Here is a 20,176-nt window from a genome sequence, read left to right as displayed (position 1 = left end):
CCCCCATACCAATAGCCCAATATACAATAAGCATAAAGAATAAACACACTTAAGCCATTGTTGAAAAGCATGTTATTGTTTGCAATCTGGCATTTCTTTAGCCTTACATGTCCTGTTCTTTGGGGTGAGGAAGAGACCACAGCTAAGCTTGGTCACATAGACTCAAGTGCTCCTATATCTAGACAGCATCACAATTACTGCCCATAGAACCATAGAATGGTCTGACCATAGAATATGCCATATAGCTTTAATTTCCAAAACCATAATGTATTTTAAAAAACTCACAATTGTTTTTTAATAAAATACCATTTTAACACCTATGTGCTACTGATCCCTACCATTCTATTAGGCACTTTCTGTTAACATACACATGAGCTTCCTGTTCATTGCCTAGTTCAAGCTCTGACTGGGAAAGGGGGGTCATGTTTAGGTGCTGCACAGAGATCAGAGCTTACACACTGATAGTAACCTGCTTCCCAAGTTTGAAGAACAAAACAAACTTTGCTACAATTGCTTGTTTTAATGGGTTTTGTATCTCTACACATACTGAATATAGGGTCTGCTTCCTTCAAAAGATTTGTAAAGGAAATCAATTTTTCAGTCTGACCATACCATGCCAATTAATTATCATTTTACACTCTGGTTATGTTATAATTCTTACTTTGTTGCAAATTTGGTGAAAACACAAAACAGACAACTTAGCCCAGAAAATGTATAACTGGGCTTTACGACGGTTGGAAAGGTGAACACAAAATTCTGTTACAGCACAACTCTGCAAAAGTCTGCCCATATACCAAACGACATGTTACCTGGTACCCTTTATTATTACAGATCCTCATTTGCAAAATATGGAACGTTTATTAAAAAAATAACTGGGCACCAGTGCAGGGATGAAGATGGGTGTCTGGGCATCCTGATATGGCTGCCTGAGATTCATTACCTCACTGTGCAACAAATACATATGCAATGGCTACTAGCACAATAATCAGGAAAAGCTGTTCTGTCCAGTGTACAGTGCTATGTAGAATTTATTAACAGGTTTTTGTTTTCAGGGAATCAGTGTTCTCTCAGCCCTTTTCAGCAGGGCGCAGTATCCGGCACTGACGGCTGATTTTGGGTGGTTACTAAAAATCCTGGGTCACAACACAGGGGCTGCCACCCGCCTTCTGGGTTAAAATATTGTAATTTATTTCTGCATTAGGAAATCAAGAAAACAGCCACAAATGTCAAGCTTGATTTTTGTGCCTCAAGCCCTGTGTACTCCCCAAATAACCAAAGCCAATGTTTATATTGAAAATTGCTGGGTACAAAACACAGCCGTGTCTGTCACTCAGAAACCAGAATTACACTGAATGACTGAAAGGCGAAAAATTGTCTCCAGGCAGGAGCAAGCAAAAAAGGTGTATGACTATATCTAGCACATCTCTCAGTAGGAAGCTATAAAACATATAAAGAGAAAAGTACCGCAAGGCCAGACTAATGACTGTGTAGCCGGCTGTATTTATAGAGCAAACCAGCGCTTCATGTTCCTTTACCTGAAAGGCTAATTTATGGGGAGACACACACCTCCCTCACAACTGCAGACTATTCTAATAACATGTACCTTTCATTATCAACATCATTTTTGTCTATATTTCTGTTAATTTCATTGAATGGCACACATATTAATGCTTACCCCTGGGTTTAAATTACTATAGTACACAAAACATTATTATGCTTACCTGCAAAGTAAATGTTGCTGGCTTTGTTGGTGATCTGCAAAAAGAATTAAAAGAATGAATATTACTTGTCTTTAGGCAAAACATTCATACCAAAATATTTAAAGGTTGCCCAAAAACAATTTTGGGTCACATAACATGAAAATGTAAACAAGTTGCAATATATATGTTGCCCAAAACACATGCAATCGACACCACCACCCACCACAATAAGTGTGACAAGGAAACAGCGATGACATCATCCACAAAGAAGTGATGGTTTATATCATATCCTGGGAACGTTTTATTTTGTTTTTTTCAGATCTTCCATTTGCAGGCATGACAAATTGACTGATCCCATACATGATGAACTTGGACCAGCTCCCTCAACTTTGGATTAGCTAGGGAGGCAACCAATTACATTCAAGCTCAGAGAATCCCTCAATACAAGGAAACGTTTAGGACAAATTTAATCTAGTACAACCTATGTTTCATTCTTTTTGGGAGTTTTGCTCTGGAGTATATACATCACAACCAAAGGACTGTTAGTACACAGTACTGTTAGTGTACATTAGCAGAGAAAAATGTGTGGGTACCAAGTAAGCCCTGCCTCCTGAGCCTGAATTTCAAGCATGCACAGAAGGGGCATTTCTCTTCCCTGAGGGGAAAGAGATGCAAACCTCGTGCAAGCTCACTCTTTTTTTCACCTTTTAGGAGGTGGCTGCGTCAACAGATCTCGCTCCTGCACAGTGCAAGATCAGGTGACGTACACAGAAAAGAAAAGGGAAGATGGTGGTGCCCAACGCTTCTTCCCTGCCAGGACAAAGAATTCCAGGACAGGGAAAGACCTGACGGGAGGAAAGCTCCAGCACCATTGGGGGATTTGTGGAATTAAAGGAAAGTGCGATTTTTTTTATTTTTCAGTTTAGTTCCACCTTAAATTTTAAAGCTCCCAGGGGCAAGAATTTATTATACTTTTTAAAAATGCAGAACCCCAAGACAGAAAAAATCTTTGTGATGAAGGTTTAGATCCACTCAACTGGAAGGATCAACAGGCAGAAGGAGGATTATGCTCTTTTTTTTTTTATAAGAATCATTATTGTACCACACACAGCAACGCAGGTCTAGAAATCTGATTATTTTGACCGACTCAGTTCTGTCTGATATTGCTGAAGTGTTTATTTTAGCAATTAACAGTTTGAACTTTATTTTCAGCTCTATAGGAAGCATTGGGTTTTTAATATTCTGGTACACAGATTCAATGCCAAGCCTTATGTAATAGAAGGGCTTGAATGGGCAAAAAAAAAAAAAAAAAAAAAGTGTATATATATATAAATGCATGTAAAAATGGGAGTCTCGGCTAACGTTCTATACATGTGCTTTCAGTCCACATAAAACACCGGGATTTAATACGAAGAATACTGGAGATACTTTTGTATGTGGGGACACCACGATTATTGCAGCAACATTAAGGAGATAAAAAATGTGAAAACCTGAAAAAATAATGGTATTGAAAGGTTGCAATAACCGTTCCAACATAGATAGCTGGGGGCATTTTAATCATTAGCAATTTCTGCCTCTTGTAAAAGGAAATACAGCCACCAATAACCATAATATCTGAAGGAGTAGCAATGCTGACTAAATGACTAAAGAGAAATTTCACCGACAAGTCCTGCCCCACTTGGGAGATCTGTACCTACTTCCTGTTCTAGATATATGACAATAAAGTTAAAAGACCCCCCAACCCCAGAAAAGGAGGGAAAATGATCTCATTAATAGTGGTCACCAGAAAGGGGCCCAATAGAACATTTATCCTAACCTCTGGCTTGGTGATGTAAAATTTTGTCAATACTTCAATTTTCTGTCCTGACAAGGGTTCAAGTGCTTTCCCACCCTATATAAAAAAAACAAACAAAACTAAAGAGTTTGGTTAGGGATCCCTAAAATATTACAACAAATGTTTCAGAAACCTTTTGAGAGGATTCTCTCAATCCCATTATAAAGCCCCACAGACGTTAGATGACCGTCACTGGAAAGTCCAGTAATAGGTGAACGTATGAGGACCGTGCACACTGTGCCATTCAATTCACATGTCATTGTACAAATTACAATTCGTGTTGGGCAACAATCACTGGATGTGTATAGCCTAACATAGCAGATGTAACTTGGGCCATGTCAGAAAGGCGATTTTACTGGTAATCACAAATAGGAGGGAGACGCTTCCTAAAAGCAGATTTTCTGCCTCTCTAGCCAACACTGCAGAATCTCACTTACTTAATATGAAATGTACAACAACTAGCTGGTCTGACCAGAGAGCGCAAAGGTCTATAGAAAAAGGAAAGTAGTGCGATTTTAATCCTGAGATCTCTTGACAGACATCAGCTATGTTGTATAGAATGGGTTTTGCTCCTCCTCACTATATGAATGTATAGTTTGATTATATTGAGCCACCCCTATGTAGTATTTAAGTATGGAGGAATGGAGAAGAAAGAAAGAGGTTTGAGGCTCATAAGTTTTTCATGCAAAAGGTGAAGTGTATGGATTGATTACTAAGTACATAAGCCATCAAATACACATAAACATAATGTTTCAGTCATCAGCTATGCATTAGTTGAAGAACCAATTTACTGCTGTTGTGCGAGTGAAGAAAATCATTAAGGTAACAATCAATTCTATAGAAATGACAGAATAATATGCTGCTGCGTTAGTAGGAAACATATCTATACCCAAAAATATATAATGATGATAATCTAAAATATTTCTTCAGATGTCTTCTGCAATGAAAATAAAACTATTAATATGCTGGTAAATTATTCATAAATGCCACCAACTTTCAGCGAGCAGAATTTAGGCATTAACCCTTTGAGATATTCTTGAACACCTCCACATCACCGGTTCTCTAACACTAGATGCCGGGTTTTGGTTTCTTACGAATAAGTAGCCCTAAATACTGGGCTGCAAACAAGGTTCTAAGCCAAAGAGTCAGCTAAAAAAGCAATACAGACACCACAATAAATGAGGAATAAAGTTCAGGTACCGGACACCAAGAATCCTGTGATTAGCTGGGAAAACCAGCCACAACAAAGATTAAAGGTCAAACGGATGCCAATGCACCGCTGTAACCAGCAATAAGTACACGGCCTAACATTCATTAATTTATAGACATACAGTATAGGTAAACAAAGCACAATGAAGACAAGTACAGTAAGCAGCAGCAACCATGTTTCCATTTAGCTTAGTCACGACAAAAGAATAAATCTGACCATTTTAGGTCAAAGAACTTTGCTGTTTGACTTAAAAATTAAAATGATTTTTTTTTCTCAGGGAAGCCCGCAGCTAAAAGATTCCATCCAACATATCTCAATTTCTTCATGATCTGAGACAAGGACTGTATAAAAGGTATTCTATTAGCTAAATATCACATTAGTTTCATAAAACTTCATAAAACCACAGCTGCCGCTTGTTATGACAAAGGCCAACAAGTAGAATATATAGCTCTACATAAGGAGGAACATATCTGTGTTGTAAACCACTCTTTATAGGTGGCCAATTACAGACGTATTTCTCTTTAACTACTATTTACTGAACAATCAAGTCTTTAATTTAGGAATTCTGTTTGAAAGCAGATCTGTGTGTGGATCTTCAATTTATAAAGTATGCCTAGTATAAAATATAGAAGTATAACCAACAAGAATTTTTCACCTCTCATTGGGATCAGAGTAATATTTCCAAGAAAAAATTAACATTATTAAGTTGTATTTTTTATAGCGTCAACATATTACGCAGCCTTGTATAATAAATAGGGCGTTCAAATGACAGATACGAATAATGACACAGGAGGTGGAAGAGAGGACCCTGCCTAAAATAGCCTAAAATCTAAAAGGTGGCGAGAGTACTACACAATGGAACTAAGGATGCAGAATTGTGGGTAAGTAGTTAGTATTTAAGAGACAGAAGAATAGGGGTAGAAAAAATGTTTATAATGTGAATAAGTTTAAAATAATGGGTTTAGGGGTTTTTAATGTGGAGAAAGTAAAAAAAAGCTTAAGAGAAAAGATTTTAAGAAAGTTGGGGTGGCCCTAGAGAAGTATTTAAGTTGTGTTGTATTGTTTAAGTTATTGTTGTATTGTAATAAAGTTGTATTTAAGTGAAGAGGTTATGAGTGAGGAAGTTAGGAAGGGATTTGAAGGCAAAGCACAGGAGCTTAAATTGATTTGGAGGTGAAATGGAAGCCAATGAAGAGAACTACAAAGAAAGGCAGCAGAATTGGAGTGATGGGAAGGATGGATGAGTCTTGTGGCAGCATTGTTAAAGTTACATTAGTCCAGACAAGAATGACAAGCATGTACAAAGAGTTTGAGGGTCTCGGGGAACAGGAAGGGGCACATTTTGGAGAGGTTGTACAGTCCATACGAGAACTGTGACTGCAAATACAGAAAGCATATAGAGAAGATGACAACAGGAATCACAAAGAAGGCACAAGACTGAGAATAACACATCCTGTGACCCTGTGAAGTACTTTCTGGATTATCTGAAGCAAATTTCCTGATTTTAGCACAACCATACTGTTAACAGAATAATCCTTCCCACTCCATACCTGTGACAGGATTTTACATTACAATTAAAATCTGCACTGAACAGCAACAGCTGATACCAGCAGAGGGTTAATCATCTTTAGATTCTTTGGATGTCAGCTGACGGACGCTCCAATGCAAAAATAGCACTGGAAAGGTATAAAGAAATGACAATGCCAGGAAAAAGAGTTGGAAGACAGTGTGACAATCTGCAGCATTTTGTTCTAATGAAGCACACAGCCTGCCTACATACACGGGCTCCGTGGCTCTAATTTCCCAATGTGGTATCAGTTACTAAACACGTTTAGCATTAATATGCAGATTGCCTTTCACCGCTGTATCAGAATGTGGATTTTATTGCGTTTGTCCCTCAGACATTATTGAGGAGATGAGGTGCTGATAAACTGTAATCAAGTCCTCTGTACTGAGAGACAAACATTAGCATCTGCTAGGACTAGATGGACATACAAGAAAATCCAGCAATTGATGATTCTTCTAACATAAAGGGACACTGCACACAAATCCTCAGTGATCTCAAAACAGAATAGCTGGGGGTTCAAAGCTTCAAGGCCAAAATGACCCCATCAAGACGGGAATATGACTTATGTTTTAAGGTGCAAGCTCACTCACCTGGAACATGGACAGGTATGGGGGGCATCTGTACTGGTCACATTCTTGGTCCTCTTTAGTAACTATGTAAAAAAATTCAGGGTGACTGAGATGCACCTAAAAATAAAATTTAGCACCAGGCGCCCATATTCCTCGTATGCCACATGGGCCTCACAATTTACCTTTTTATTTATATCCCAGCCAACAGGTTCCAGAAATTTCTCACATGATTCTGTGCTATGCAGACAACCATTAATACTCAATCCGGTATTCCTCCAGAGGTTGCAAGGAGTTCCTTAAGCAATTCAACTTCATCTAAGTTACCACTGACATCAATGATCTTTTTGGACCTCCCTTTGTGAGGGTGACATTCTTGACACTGACCAGCAATGTAGGAGTTATTCTTCCCACTGACCCCCACACTAATGTACTATAAGCTGTGTACATAGTATTTATAGCAGCAGGGGTTCTTTAAGACCTGATTTTTTACACAAGGAATGCACCATTTTCTTGTGAAGGAAGGGCGGACTAACAAGGAAGCAGTTCTTGTAATCTGAGTAAATAGTTCACTATCGTGTTTGATGGACCTAAAACAAAAACAAAAAAAGCCACATTTATAGCTGTAAATGTGTGGACCAACAGTATGGCAGAACATCCCAAAAGTGCTTAAATGAAGTATTGAGGAGCTAAATAAAAGATATAGAAAGCAGAACATCTAGACCTAGCCTAAAATGCTTCTTCCGGCATGAAGACCACAAATGTGCAACCATGCGTTGCCAAACAGGGTGCTTTAAATAAAATGTAGATTTGTATGCAGTGTAGTTTACAAACCCAAATGAATAGACTGCCAACCACACAGCAATGTATGAATTTATTAAACCAACCATATTGCTACATGAACAAGCCCTTATATTCTCCCAGAAAAACTACCTTGTCACCGATATGTTAAAATAAACAACTGACTGGATTACTTCAACCAAGATCGGACACGTTTATAAAATAAATTAGGGCTGTTTAATACTTCCAAGTGTAAACATTTGCATATAGAAGATACAACCAGTTTTTCCTGTGACTGCACCCCAGAAGATTCATTACTCTCTCCTAGACTAATGGAAGAATTTATTCCTGCACCATGGGACAAAGTGAATGTTCGTGCTAAACATACTTTTGTTTTGTATAAAACATGAAAGTTATAGCACCTCTGACATGCACCATAAAGTAAAAGGAAACGGTAGCATTTGTTAGTGGGCCCTTTAAAAATTCTCACAGAAAAATGCCCAAACTCGAAGCTGAAATTTTATCTGCAGCATCCTTTCTGGTGAAGTCACATATTACAGCACCGATATAACATAAAATAGCTCTAGATAACAGATCAGCCAGTCCCCTAACACAGCAAGCATAGCGGTGGGAGCTCTAGCTGGGATCTTTGCAGGTGGGTCCACCTTTGTGTTTCTAAAAGTTTTATGGTCCACAAGCCATAAAGCATGTAGCATGGAGGAATGGTGTGACAGGCCTAGCTTTGGGGCAATGTTACATAAATTATTCTTTGGCCCTCCTCTGCTTAAAGCAATCAATATTGGTGCAATAGAATGACAGCAATTAACCCGTTAACAATTACAGGAATTATGAGGTATCACAGGTATGCTACATACTTCAGAGCACCAGGGGTATGATGAGCATGTAAATTGTCACTTAAAATATGTTTGACCACAAACCCTATACAATAAATATCCAAGACCCTACTCCTTCCTATAATCATGGTACTGGTACTCAACAATCACACCAAAAATGGCAATCTTATGTTTTTTTGATCTACTAATTGCACCCTCCTGTAAGAAAGCTCATGTGTTAGACTGGCAGCACTGTACAATCCATTAGTGCTCAACTCAAGGCGATGCATTGCGAGTGTATATTAATGAAACATTAGACACCAAAAATTACTAAAACAATTTTTGTAAAGTGAGATATGTAAACCTGCATGGTATTTACCAATAGTATTCTAAGGCAGGGTTCTCCCAAGCCCTTTAGAACCAGGCGTACCACCCGGCATTTTTCTGTGATCACCCACCCGGCTGTTTTAGGGTGGTTATTAAAGAGTTGGGTCGCAATACAGGAGCTGCCACCCACCTTCCTTACCACCCAACTTCAAAAAAATATCCGGCTTGAACATTGAGGGCAAAGCTCGATAGCAAGCCCTAGAACATGCTACCTTTACACGATGCAGTAAATGTCTTCAAAGCACCCATATAGGTCCCGAATTCCCAATGCTAACACAAAACATAGGCTTAATTTACTAATCTAGAAGACAGGTACTGTTTGTAATAAAATTTGTTATTTGTAGCCTTTATCAGCTCTCTGTTGGAAAAAAAAAAACAAAAAACAAAACGGAAATGGTGTGCCAAATTATCCTAAACATGGCAGCTTGGGTTTTACAAGAAGCTTTGGCAGAATTGCAAAAGGTTTATACTAGTAAACATGTAGACCGACACTGTCCTGTTTGCAAGGTTTTAGTAAGAAGCGGGTTCAGTATGCGGTAGTTAACCCATTTCTTTACTGCCTATCCCAGGTTAAATGCAGGACAGGATGTGTCCTTGACTTGTCATGTGACATTCTGAACTGGAGGCTAGAAACCATACTGAGTATTAACCATGCGGTATTTTAAATAACAAATCACACTGACCACTATCTCAGAGCAGAATAGAAGATAACACACTGTATACAATAAAAAGGATGAGACACATGAAACATTAAAATCAAAGCAGACACACAAAAAAGCCACTTGAAGAAGACCTATCACCAAAATTTTTACTTTACATAAAAGGGTAGACAACTCTGGCGATTAGGACAGAATGGGAGCGCAGAGCCTCCTGGGATACGTCCCAGTAGGCTCCTGGCTGCTCCTTCTGCACATTCCTGATATCTGGCATGTATAGAAGTGCCAATTTATTACATTGAGGGTAAAAAATCTCACTGCACTTTTTTTTCCCCCTCTTTACAGCCGGCTACATCACCTGATCTCTAATCTGGGCAGTACGAGATTGGGGGACGTAGCCATGACCAAGGAAGAATATAAGGATGGTGGCACCTATCAAGGATTTGAGGACATCTCCAGTGGGTTTGAGGAATTAAAGGTTAAGTGTGGTTTTCAGTTTAGTTTCACTTTAACTGCTACAACCTAGTCTAAACAATGTATTTCCCTTCACTGGTCCAAGCAAGCACATAGGCAAAGTAAAAACAGAAATAGTGTCTGCAGGCCCCAAGGGAAAGAAAACAAGTGTCAAAGAGCCACAGGTTGGGCAGTAGAGCTATAGATTGACACGTGAATGACAGCTCTGCATATAAAGGAAACCAGCATTCTAAAAAGCTTTTACAGGTTAAATAACATGTATAAAATATGTTACAGGGGAAACAAAAATTGTGACCAGGTGGGTGTTTTTTTGCAGAAGTGGCAGGAGATGTCCCTTCTGCATTAAAATAAATGTAGCTGCCCAATCATAATTTTTATTTATACTCCCCTGTCCTCGCTTGGGTGCCGTCACCATTTTGCGAACTGCAGGTATGGTTGTTGAAATGAATGGTCTCGTAAGAGTCTGCTCAAATACTGTCCTCATAGAAAGGGACAATTTTCATGCCTACCTCAAAAGGCAGTTTGAAACAGTAATATAGGAAATGTCTCACATCCCCTTCAGACAACCCTTCTTGTACAGCACAAGCATACAGAAATAATCACAAATCACCAAAACTGAAGAGTGTCCTCGCTTAACCTTTTCTACAGGTACATAATTACACTAAAGTATAATGAAATCAGAAACCTGATGAGCTCATGATTAGTGATTATCTGCACACACTGAACAGAGGTGATCATTCATTATACAACATATCCATTTACTTACAGGGACTAATCAACTTTAGTTTGTGCTTACAAACAATCTAACATCTGCTGACTGGTGCAGGGGTGGACATATGAACAAAAGCGGACGTTAGTCAGTCAAGTGCAAAAACCAATAAAAACAAAAAAAAAAAAAAGGAAAAAAAAAAAAAAAAAAAAAAAAAAAAAAAAAGCTTCCTAAAAGTTATAATAGTTTTCATTAAAATTATTTTTTTTCCTTTTGGAAAAGTATATTTGCATTTGGAAGCCATAATTGCTCACTGTGTTTGCAGTCTCTGCCTTCTGCTTAGTAGAGCTGAAAAATTTCTATTTGGTGCCTGTGGTAATAGAATAGTCTGTCATGTCATTTGGTCAAAACATTTTTTTTTTAATGTGTTTGACAATAAAAACTGACACCTCTTAGGATTTGTCCATTTTTTGCATTTAATGGTGACACTTTCTCCAATCATAGCTTTATTCACCTCCCTACATAAACCTTTAGGTAGCTGCTATGGGGAGGAGTGTGGTGAAACGACACGTAAAGCCTAATTTAAGTTCCACTTTTAAAAATACTTGATTGGGCAGGTCATTATTGCAGAAAGGGGCAATGTTTCTTCTGCAATAATCCTTCCTACCTATCATTTCAGGAAACTGTCAAAAAAGCTTTGCTGAGCATGCCAGGATACCAAGCAATCCCAGCTTGCCAGCAGTCCGGCTGGGCAAATCAAAATGGAGGAAGATCGTATTCAGGAAGAGAAGAAAGAGGTAGACAGCAGCACCCTGCAACGAAACAGAGATGGGTGAGTATAAAAGGCTTAAATCTGCTTTAAGATGGTCACACCCAAAAGCAGTCCTAGGTCTTTTTAAGTTCTACAAAAGGCGGGGTCTTTTTTAATCATGTGGTTATGGGAAAAAAAAACCATTAGGCCCATAATAAATAGTTGTAAAAACACATACTCGTTTCCTTGTTTGCTGGAAAGGTCATTAAAAACAATGAATGGGCATCTTTTGAAAGTAAAGGCATAAAGTCTGCAGGTTGCATTTTGCAAAACCACAGCCCACAGAATCTCATAGATAGGAACTGCGTCATAAAATGCAGACTTTTCTTTGCCATGTCTGTGCAATTGCGGTTTGGATATGGTTTAAATTCTATTACACAGAGAATAGTATTTTTGCCAATAAGGCTTCCACGGACACTGTCTGCAGAAACAAAGTATCTGAGCCTGTAAATGTACAATCCTAATTCCTTACATCTGCCTATCTGAAAGCACAGAAGCAAAATATACATTATTGTCCACAGCCTTACGCTATGTACACACGTCCATCGGTTCTCGCCCGATAATTGTCTCAGGGCCGATATCGGACAAGAATCTGGTGTGTGTACAGCACCAGCGTCCATCGCATGAACGAACGTCCTGGCGGATCTAAGGACGATGGAGGGCTAACGTTCCTAATGCAAGTGAAGAGGGAGAGCGTGTAGCAGGGTCGTGAAAGATCGTTTCCAACGACTATTATTGCACGTGTGTATGCAGCTTTAGGCTACATGTCAGAACACAGAAAGTGATGCTTGGGAGTAAAGCAGGCCATAAATGCCAACATGATCAAAGTATTGAGCTGTATTTGAAAATTACAGATCAAAGACATCTAAAAAGGGGCTTTAAATGAAGAGTGGATTGCTTTGTATAAGGCTGTAATAATGTCTTCTTTATCAATATATTGCTGAGTTCAGATTTAGAATTGAGCAAACTCTTGCAGTAGACTGCTTGGTTTATGGTGATTTACTTGATCATATTTGTGATTCCAGGTGGGTCAAACATGGTTGCAATTAACTGAAAGCTGCTATGTGTATGGGCAACTTCTAGATGCACAGCCTAGAATGATCTCCAAGGCTATCAGTAGGACTTCATTGTATCTGTAAACACAGTCCAATGTTTAGGATTGGAGCAATGCACAGGCAAATTGTCTAGGCAGAAGAATTCTGATATCTTTATACAAAAGTGTCACCTTCAGTAAAAAATAAAAAGCATGTTAATGTTGAAAGAGTGTCTTGCTCCATAATTTAGTCACCATCTTCTGAAATACACAGTCTGATTCTTGATATTGGTAGATATTGTTAGCAGGGACATTCATGAATTGTAAGTTACACATCAGCCAGTAACAGGAAAGTGACAAAACCATTGCAGGCTGTACCAAAGAACATGCATTCATATGCTTGGTTTGACAGTTCTAATTCTACATCTTACACACTATATATCCTGGCAAAGCATGGGACTGGAACTACACCTACGCCTATACAAGCAGGATAGAAAACTCTGAGCCAAACTACTACTTAACTAATTAGCTGCCAAAAGCTATGTAGCAGAGCTCAGCAAATAACCTCCAGCTAGAGAAGTGCTTTTTTAGTGTACCTCCTTCAGGACTTCCTGCATATAGAAATACAAAGATTGCACAGATTACACACAAGAACATAATCTGCATCCTCAAATTCTGTGCATTTTGAAAGAAATTATCTATAGGGTATTATATTATTTACAGCCAAATGCATAACAACTCTAGTTTCTGGAGGCAAGGATGACATAGCATCTAAACAGTTTTTTATGTTAATTACTACCATGCCACAATGTGTAGGTGTATTATAAATGAAAGATAATTAACGAAAATTAAAGATCTTTAAAGGTAATTAAAGATCAAAAAGAGCTAATTTTTTATTTTTTACAATCCCTCCAAATTGCATTTACTCCAAATAGATACAAAGTCTGAAAGAATTGACACTAAAAAGAGTTTTATTATGTTTTTTTTTTTACTCAGTTGACGCATTTAGATGTTCTAACACTAAAAAACAATGTTTTTCAAAGTTTTTTTTTTTTTTAATTTTTTAGAGAATCAGTAAAAACCCTGGGGTGAGGTGGCTGCATTCTCCAGGGAACGTAACATACGTAGCATGCCACCCCACCGTATCACAGCATATCACCCTCAATCTCTCTTCAGATCTATTTCACATTGAGTAGCTGACTGGGTTTTGGATATCTCATCTTTACCCTTAGAATCTGCAAGTCCTGCCTTGCTGTATGGGCTGAAAGCTGTTGCTATAAGAAGAACCACATTGCCTATCCATAAATTATCTGACAAAGACATCCCCCATCATGCTCATCTACATCTCTTTGATAAAAGAATTGATAGATTGTTTGAAAGCTAGAAATAATATAGGGCACACAAACCATTGTAATTTTACTTTTTCTTATCATGAGGTACACAACCCTTTTCACCATTAAAAAAGATCTTTGCTGTGTAACAAAGCCGACACAGGCTGCAGGCCAAATGAGGTCTCTAGAGCACAGCACCACTCCCATGAAATATTAATTAAAGCTATATCAAAGTTGAACACGATGGAAATCAACATTAGGACAAAACAGTTCTGAAAACATCTGCTCTGTTCACTTTTTTCATATGACAAAGAAAAGGTTAAAAGGTAAGCACAAGTTATACAATACTTGCACATTGAAAAAAGCAGAATCAACTCCACCTAAACCTCCAACAACATTATATGGAGTTACATGTTTTCCTAGGACTACTTGAGAGTTAGCTACCACATTTGAAATAAAATCAGAGCTCTGATGCGGGTGTCTGCATATCGCTGTGTGTGCGCAAAGTAAGGCCTAGTCTACACCAATATTTTCTCTTGCTGCAATACAACATCCATGTGCAAAACACCCATTCGTGCCAGTACATTTTGGGTGCTGCATTTTTGGACTGCAAACAAAATCCAACTCTTAAAATGTCCATAAATGTTTGTTAACTTCCACAAACATCCCAAATAAATGAACGGGGGCATTTAAAAGTATTTTAGGAATTTTTTGCTCTGTTTGATATTGTGGTAAAATTTCTGTATAAACCAATCCTAAAAGGGTTCTTTATTGCCCAAGGCAGATTTATTTTAATATGTAGGCCTACTTTGAGGCCCTGAAAAATGTAGCAAACAAGACCAACAAAAAAAAAAAGACAAACAAACAATCCCTATGTTTAGTTTACTAAAATAGCCCATACAGGACCATCACTTCAAAGACGCTGGTTGTCCTCCTTTCAACAATATTAGTAGGTACATACATACAATATTGTCCCCAGACATTTTTGTAAATTGTATGAGAATAAGCTGTAGGGGGGTGGAACATCCTGTATTATGATTCAACTTTTCAGTAACCACGGGACTTTTTGTGGGTGGTTACTGAAAAGTGCCGGGTGGTGCACCCGGCTAAAAGGGGCTGGGGAGAACACTGTATATAGCCTTCTAAAAGCCATTTTAAAAATGAACTGACGGTGGTCATCTAGACACCCAAAATGTATCCCTCAGACCCTTACTCGTGCACATTTTTCCTGCTTCCAACACATCACTGACTATTTATTGCTGCACAGTTTACCCACCTCTTACTCCTTAAAAGGGAGATATGGAGGAGTTCTTCATTTTACCCATCAGCAGTCTTAATGTTTTGGCTGATCGGTATACATTCCAGAATGCTCCATAGCTTTCAGACCACCAGGAACTGCTGGAATGACTGACAATTATATATCAAACAGGCAGTTTGTATCTCAGATCTACAGATTGCTTTGTAGGTTTTCACTATTTCCTATTGCATTTTTTGTACAAACTATGAATAGCAGTTGAAGATATGGTGATGAAGTTTGATTTACACATGTATACATTTTAAAAAAACATATAATATTTCAAATATTTGGAGCTTGTAAGGATTGGCAAAACTCAGAGGAAGCTGCCATCTGCATAGACAGCATCCTTTCTGCTTCACGGATGTCACATCTTCCTGGTAAAGTGATGAGTTGAATATCTGTTCACGCCTTAGAATAAAATTACTTGTGTAAAGCATTGTTCTTCAGATATTTATGATGTACCAGTGCATAACAGTAAAATACTTCCATCCTTGTTTACAGTCTATTGTGATTATTCAGGAGCGGGGCTGGGGTAAATATGCATCTAGGAGGGTGGAATACTTATACCCTGGAATTTTCTAAAATTGTATTTATACTTAAGGGTTGGTATTTCCCATTGTGGTAAATCACAGGAGTACCTGCAACACTACAAATTCCTGCTGCAGCAAAGACATTGGTGAAGATTGTTCAAACTGCATTATGTGTAATGATTTCTATGCTGTCTGTAGCCCATAAATGAAAGGTGTGCCTGGGACCATAAAGAGAAGACAAAAGGAAATGCCTGCTCATCCCACCTAGGTATCCCCCAGTTTTAAGTTATGTCTTGAGTCTAACTTAAATGCAAGGGCACGGAACACCAGCAGGGACACATCGAATGGGCGTTTTGTGACTTTTTGACTATCATTACTGATATTTTTATCAGCTAAGTGAAATACTAAAAATATGTACATGATTGAAGACTTCTAGATAAGGAACAAGGCTTTATACCCATCACAAAACCTGATCATTCAAAATAGACACCACAACCTCCCACCTGAGCCAATCAGATAAAAAGGACCAAATAGAAGGATCACCAGGAACTGCTGGAATGACTGACAATTATATATCAAACAGACAGTTTGTATCTCAGATCTACAGATTACATTGCATGGGGTTTTCACTATCACCTATTGCTTGAGGCAAGCTATCACACTCACCTGAAACAGGAAACAAAGCTATATATTAGCTGACTTTTTTAACTGGTTCCTGATGAAAGTGATCACTATGATAAAGTCATGATGCTCCCTTTCACTTCTGATCATTGCAAGTTCCTCACTAGACAGTAAGGGACTTTTTTATTTTATCCATATATTATCTTTTCCCTAACGAGTACAGATAGTCCCCAAGTTAAGGACATCCTAAATACGGACGACTGCTAGATACGAACACTGCTTGTTAGTGTGCAGGACAGAGGCTTGAGGAAGGGAGCTGTTTGCATGACTTGCAGAAAAAATCTTTTGCTGTTCTGCAAGCTCTTGTAACTCTTTATTGACTAATGCAAAGTCTACAGTTGTTTCTTTTTGCATATCAAAGCACAGCTTGCTCCAGAAGTTAATGAATGTCAAGACTCCAAAGTTTTTTTCCTTTGTTTGTGAGGATTTTATACAGTAACTGACACCATGCAGCCTAATAATATGTTGAGACAAACATCTGTCCTAATAGCATTTATTAAAATAAAGTACCTGTTCTGACTTAGATACAACTTCAACTTAAGAACAAACCTACAGTCCCTATCTCGTATGTAACCCAGGGACTACTTAGAACGTAATATTCGGTTAAAAAGATTATTTTTTCAGGTCTGATTTGTCCAGAAAAAAAAAAAATGGTAAATAATGATGTCAAACCAACACATGAAGTAACTTCTGAGAATTGGTAAAGAAGAGGGTATAGTTTGTTTCTACTGAAGTGATTGCTTTTCAATTGTCTAGAGCGGGGGTTTCATAACCAGGGGTATCCATATTCTTGGCGGTATAGGAACCAAATGCTGGGGGTATGGGACTCGATCTCTGGGTACTGGTATTTATTATATTTAATATATTAATTTATACTTGGGTAGTACGTGAATGGAATGCAATAGAATCTTCGTGAACATTCGATGCCTATGATTTTATTTCATGTTCTCTTCCTAGCTATCCATATCTAAAGTACAGTAAATTCAAGCTGTTGATTTATTTGGAAGTCATACTGGCAACTAATATAAGGAATGGTGATGATTATTTCGACAGTAAAATAAGGGGGTATGGGCCCATATTGGACAACCTATTGGGGGTCTGGAGTCATCAAAAGGTTAAGAACCCCTGGTCTGGAGTTGGCAACAGATTTATTATAACTTTGTATTGTACCGAAAATCAAACTTTTACATGTTTGTGTCATTTTCAATATTTATCAATCTACAGGGACAATATCCAAAAACCTGGGTGTGTCCGAAGCTATACATCCCACGAGGGGTGGAATGGTGTGATTCTGTAAGAAAGTGAAGACTGTGAATTGGTGAGACCAGTAAGTAACATTTTTTTTTTTTTTCAGTCGTTGCTCACATTGGCAATAATTTTGGAAAAAATAAAAACAATGGCATTTATTTATGAATGCAGTAAATCCTAATTTACTGGCACAGTCCCTGGTGGAGAACATGGTAGAATGTTTTAGGGAAAGTCAGATTCACAGCTTTATAAATAGACCCCAATGTGCGTTTAACAAGAGGTAAGTGTGTACTTACACTGCAGCTCACCAGCATTTTTAAAGTTTTTAGAAATGCAAAGTAAATGCCACAAAGAAGGGACTTTTTCTATTCCCACCCAAATTTTTAGCCATGGCTTTTTGTTGTTTTATTCCATAGAAAGTGACTAGGATCCCCCCAAAATAGTAGTCTTTCTCTTTGAGAAAGAGGTTCTAACCCTTTTCCAAACTTTTCAAGACTAAAATAAGTTTTGGTTGAAGTTAGACCTAAATAAAATTCACAAGACAAGCAAAGATTCAGAATAGCAGTCCACATAGATCATGACTATGATGCAAATCATCAAAACAAGCAGAGTAGGTGAGCTCATGCAATTTATAAGTTCAAAATTCCAGACTCCTAGCTGCAGATGCCTATTAATTGGAGATAAAGGCTTCCAAGGTGCAGCCCATTCTGGTCCATGCCTCTGTTCACACAGACTGAAGGCACAACCATCAGATGGCTCACTGAGAAATTGCTGCAAGGAACATGTTGGCTGCCTTTCCCTGCAGATCATCATCTGACAAGGAAGTCTGCCATGATGACAGTGCAATGGAAAACCACAGATCGAGTATGGCCCAAAATTTACATGCACAGAGTAAAAATAAAAAAACTGTGACAGCTGTATTTTTTTCTGGCATACTCATATCCAAATAAAGGAAGAAACAAGGAAGGCAAAAGCACAATAGAGAACAAATGTGATTCTTACAAAACAACTAAAGGCTCGATTTAAGATCGCTTCTCCTAACCATTGCCTCCTAATGAATCCTTAAAAAATCAGGACCCCCATGAATCCCTACTAAAACCAGTTTATTGGGGGTCAGTAGGAAAAAAAATCATATACATGACTGATATATACTATATATACATATACTGGTAAATACTATACCAAATGACCAGAAATATGCAATCATCAGATCATCCAGCCACAGCCCATGGATCTCCTGGTAACCTCCCCAGGAACCTTGGGGTTCCAGGCAACTCTTGGTGCAAATGGCCGTTCTAAACAAATGCCAAACCTAGTTATGTCACACAAACCTCATAATGTAATCAAAACTTACTTTTACTGAACCAAATCCTCTTATTTGTGCCCCACACACTCCCAGAAACTGCAACCTACAAAAATCGTGGCAACTCTAAAGACAGGAGCAGTGCAGCATCGCTGTCACACCATCACAGGAAGCTGCATGAGTTGGGACTTCTCTGGCAGTGACTTTGCGTGAATAATAAAGAAAACGCTGCACTATAAAGCTAGGTTTAGATTGGCACCAAGATTGTTTTGCGGTTACTACTTTCCCATGAAAGTTGTCTGCTGTCTACAGGTAGTAGTTTTTACCAGCAGCAGCCCCATAGAGAATGAATGGGGGGCAGCAGTGAGTGGTTCGGTGCAGCTCATGGCCATCTGCTGTCAAATTCGCTAAGAACCCGTGCCGGGCAGCCAGGTGGGGAAGCAGTAGTTGCACCTCCGTCTTACCATCCATGTGTACTTTCCCAAGTGCTGAAGCCTGAATTGTGCTGTACGTAAAGGGCTGACAGAGAAGGAATAGAAGGAGTGAGTGGGAGGTCGGCTTACGGTGCCATATTTCACATCACTTAAAAAGCAGTTTGTAGGAGATGCAGCGATCTGTGCACGTATACACAAACAGGCCGAATCTGATGATGTGTGCTGTACATCACAATCTGGGAGGCAGGAAAACATGAAGACTAGAGATCATCGGCATGATAGGGACACCGGGATACAGAACGCAGCAGGAGGAGTGCAGAAAGAGGAGGAAGGGGCTCAGAGGAAGAGGTGCACTGAGACCAGGGTGTAAGAAACACTGCCAGGACATCTAATAGGGAGAAATATATGGAAGGTGAGGACCAGTCAGGGACAAATGTACAGCAGGGCTGAGGACCTGTGTCTGGGCTGTGACCTGTCTGGGGTAAAAGCCCACAATGGGCTCCAATGGGTAGAAATGAGGCGGACTTGTTGGGGACAGAAATCACAGCGCAGGGTTAGGGGCAGCCATGGTACAAAGTTTGTATTACAAACACACGTTACAGGGGTGACACCAAAAGCTCATTCACACTGACAGCCAATACACAGGAATGACAACACCCCCAGGATCACCAGGGGTGCACACAGAATGGGCGGAGGGAGCAGCAACAATAAGGAGGACCTGTCAGAGGTATATACACATAATATATGGGGCAATAAAGAAGACCTGTCAGGGGTATATACACAATATATGGG

At 38.8% G+C, this 20,176-nt stretch overlaps 1 protein-coding gene across 1 annotated transcript in view; it reads right to left on the bottom strand.

Annotated features, from left to right (window-relative positions):
- WDR44 (WD repeat domain 44) overlaps positions 1-20,176 on the bottom strand; it is a 55,928-nt gene that overhangs the window by 34,760 nt on the left and 992 nt on the right. The window contains exon 2 of the mRNA XM_072431486.1: positions 1,722-1,755. Within this exon, the coding sequence (XP_072287587.1) occupies positions 1,722-1,755 (34 nt within the window). The remainder of the gene's footprint in view (positions 1-1,721; positions 1,756-20,176) is intronic.

Source organism: Pyxicephalus adspersus, chromosome Z, assembly GCF_032062135.1.
Source record: "Pyxicephalus adspersus chromosome Z, UCB_Pads_2.0, whole genome shotgun sequence".
Taxonomy (NCBI): domain Eukaryota; kingdom Metazoa; phylum Chordata; class Amphibia; order Anura; family Pyxicephalidae; genus Pyxicephalus; species Pyxicephalus adspersus.
This window is presented reverse-complemented; position numbering and strand designations above follow the sequence as displayed.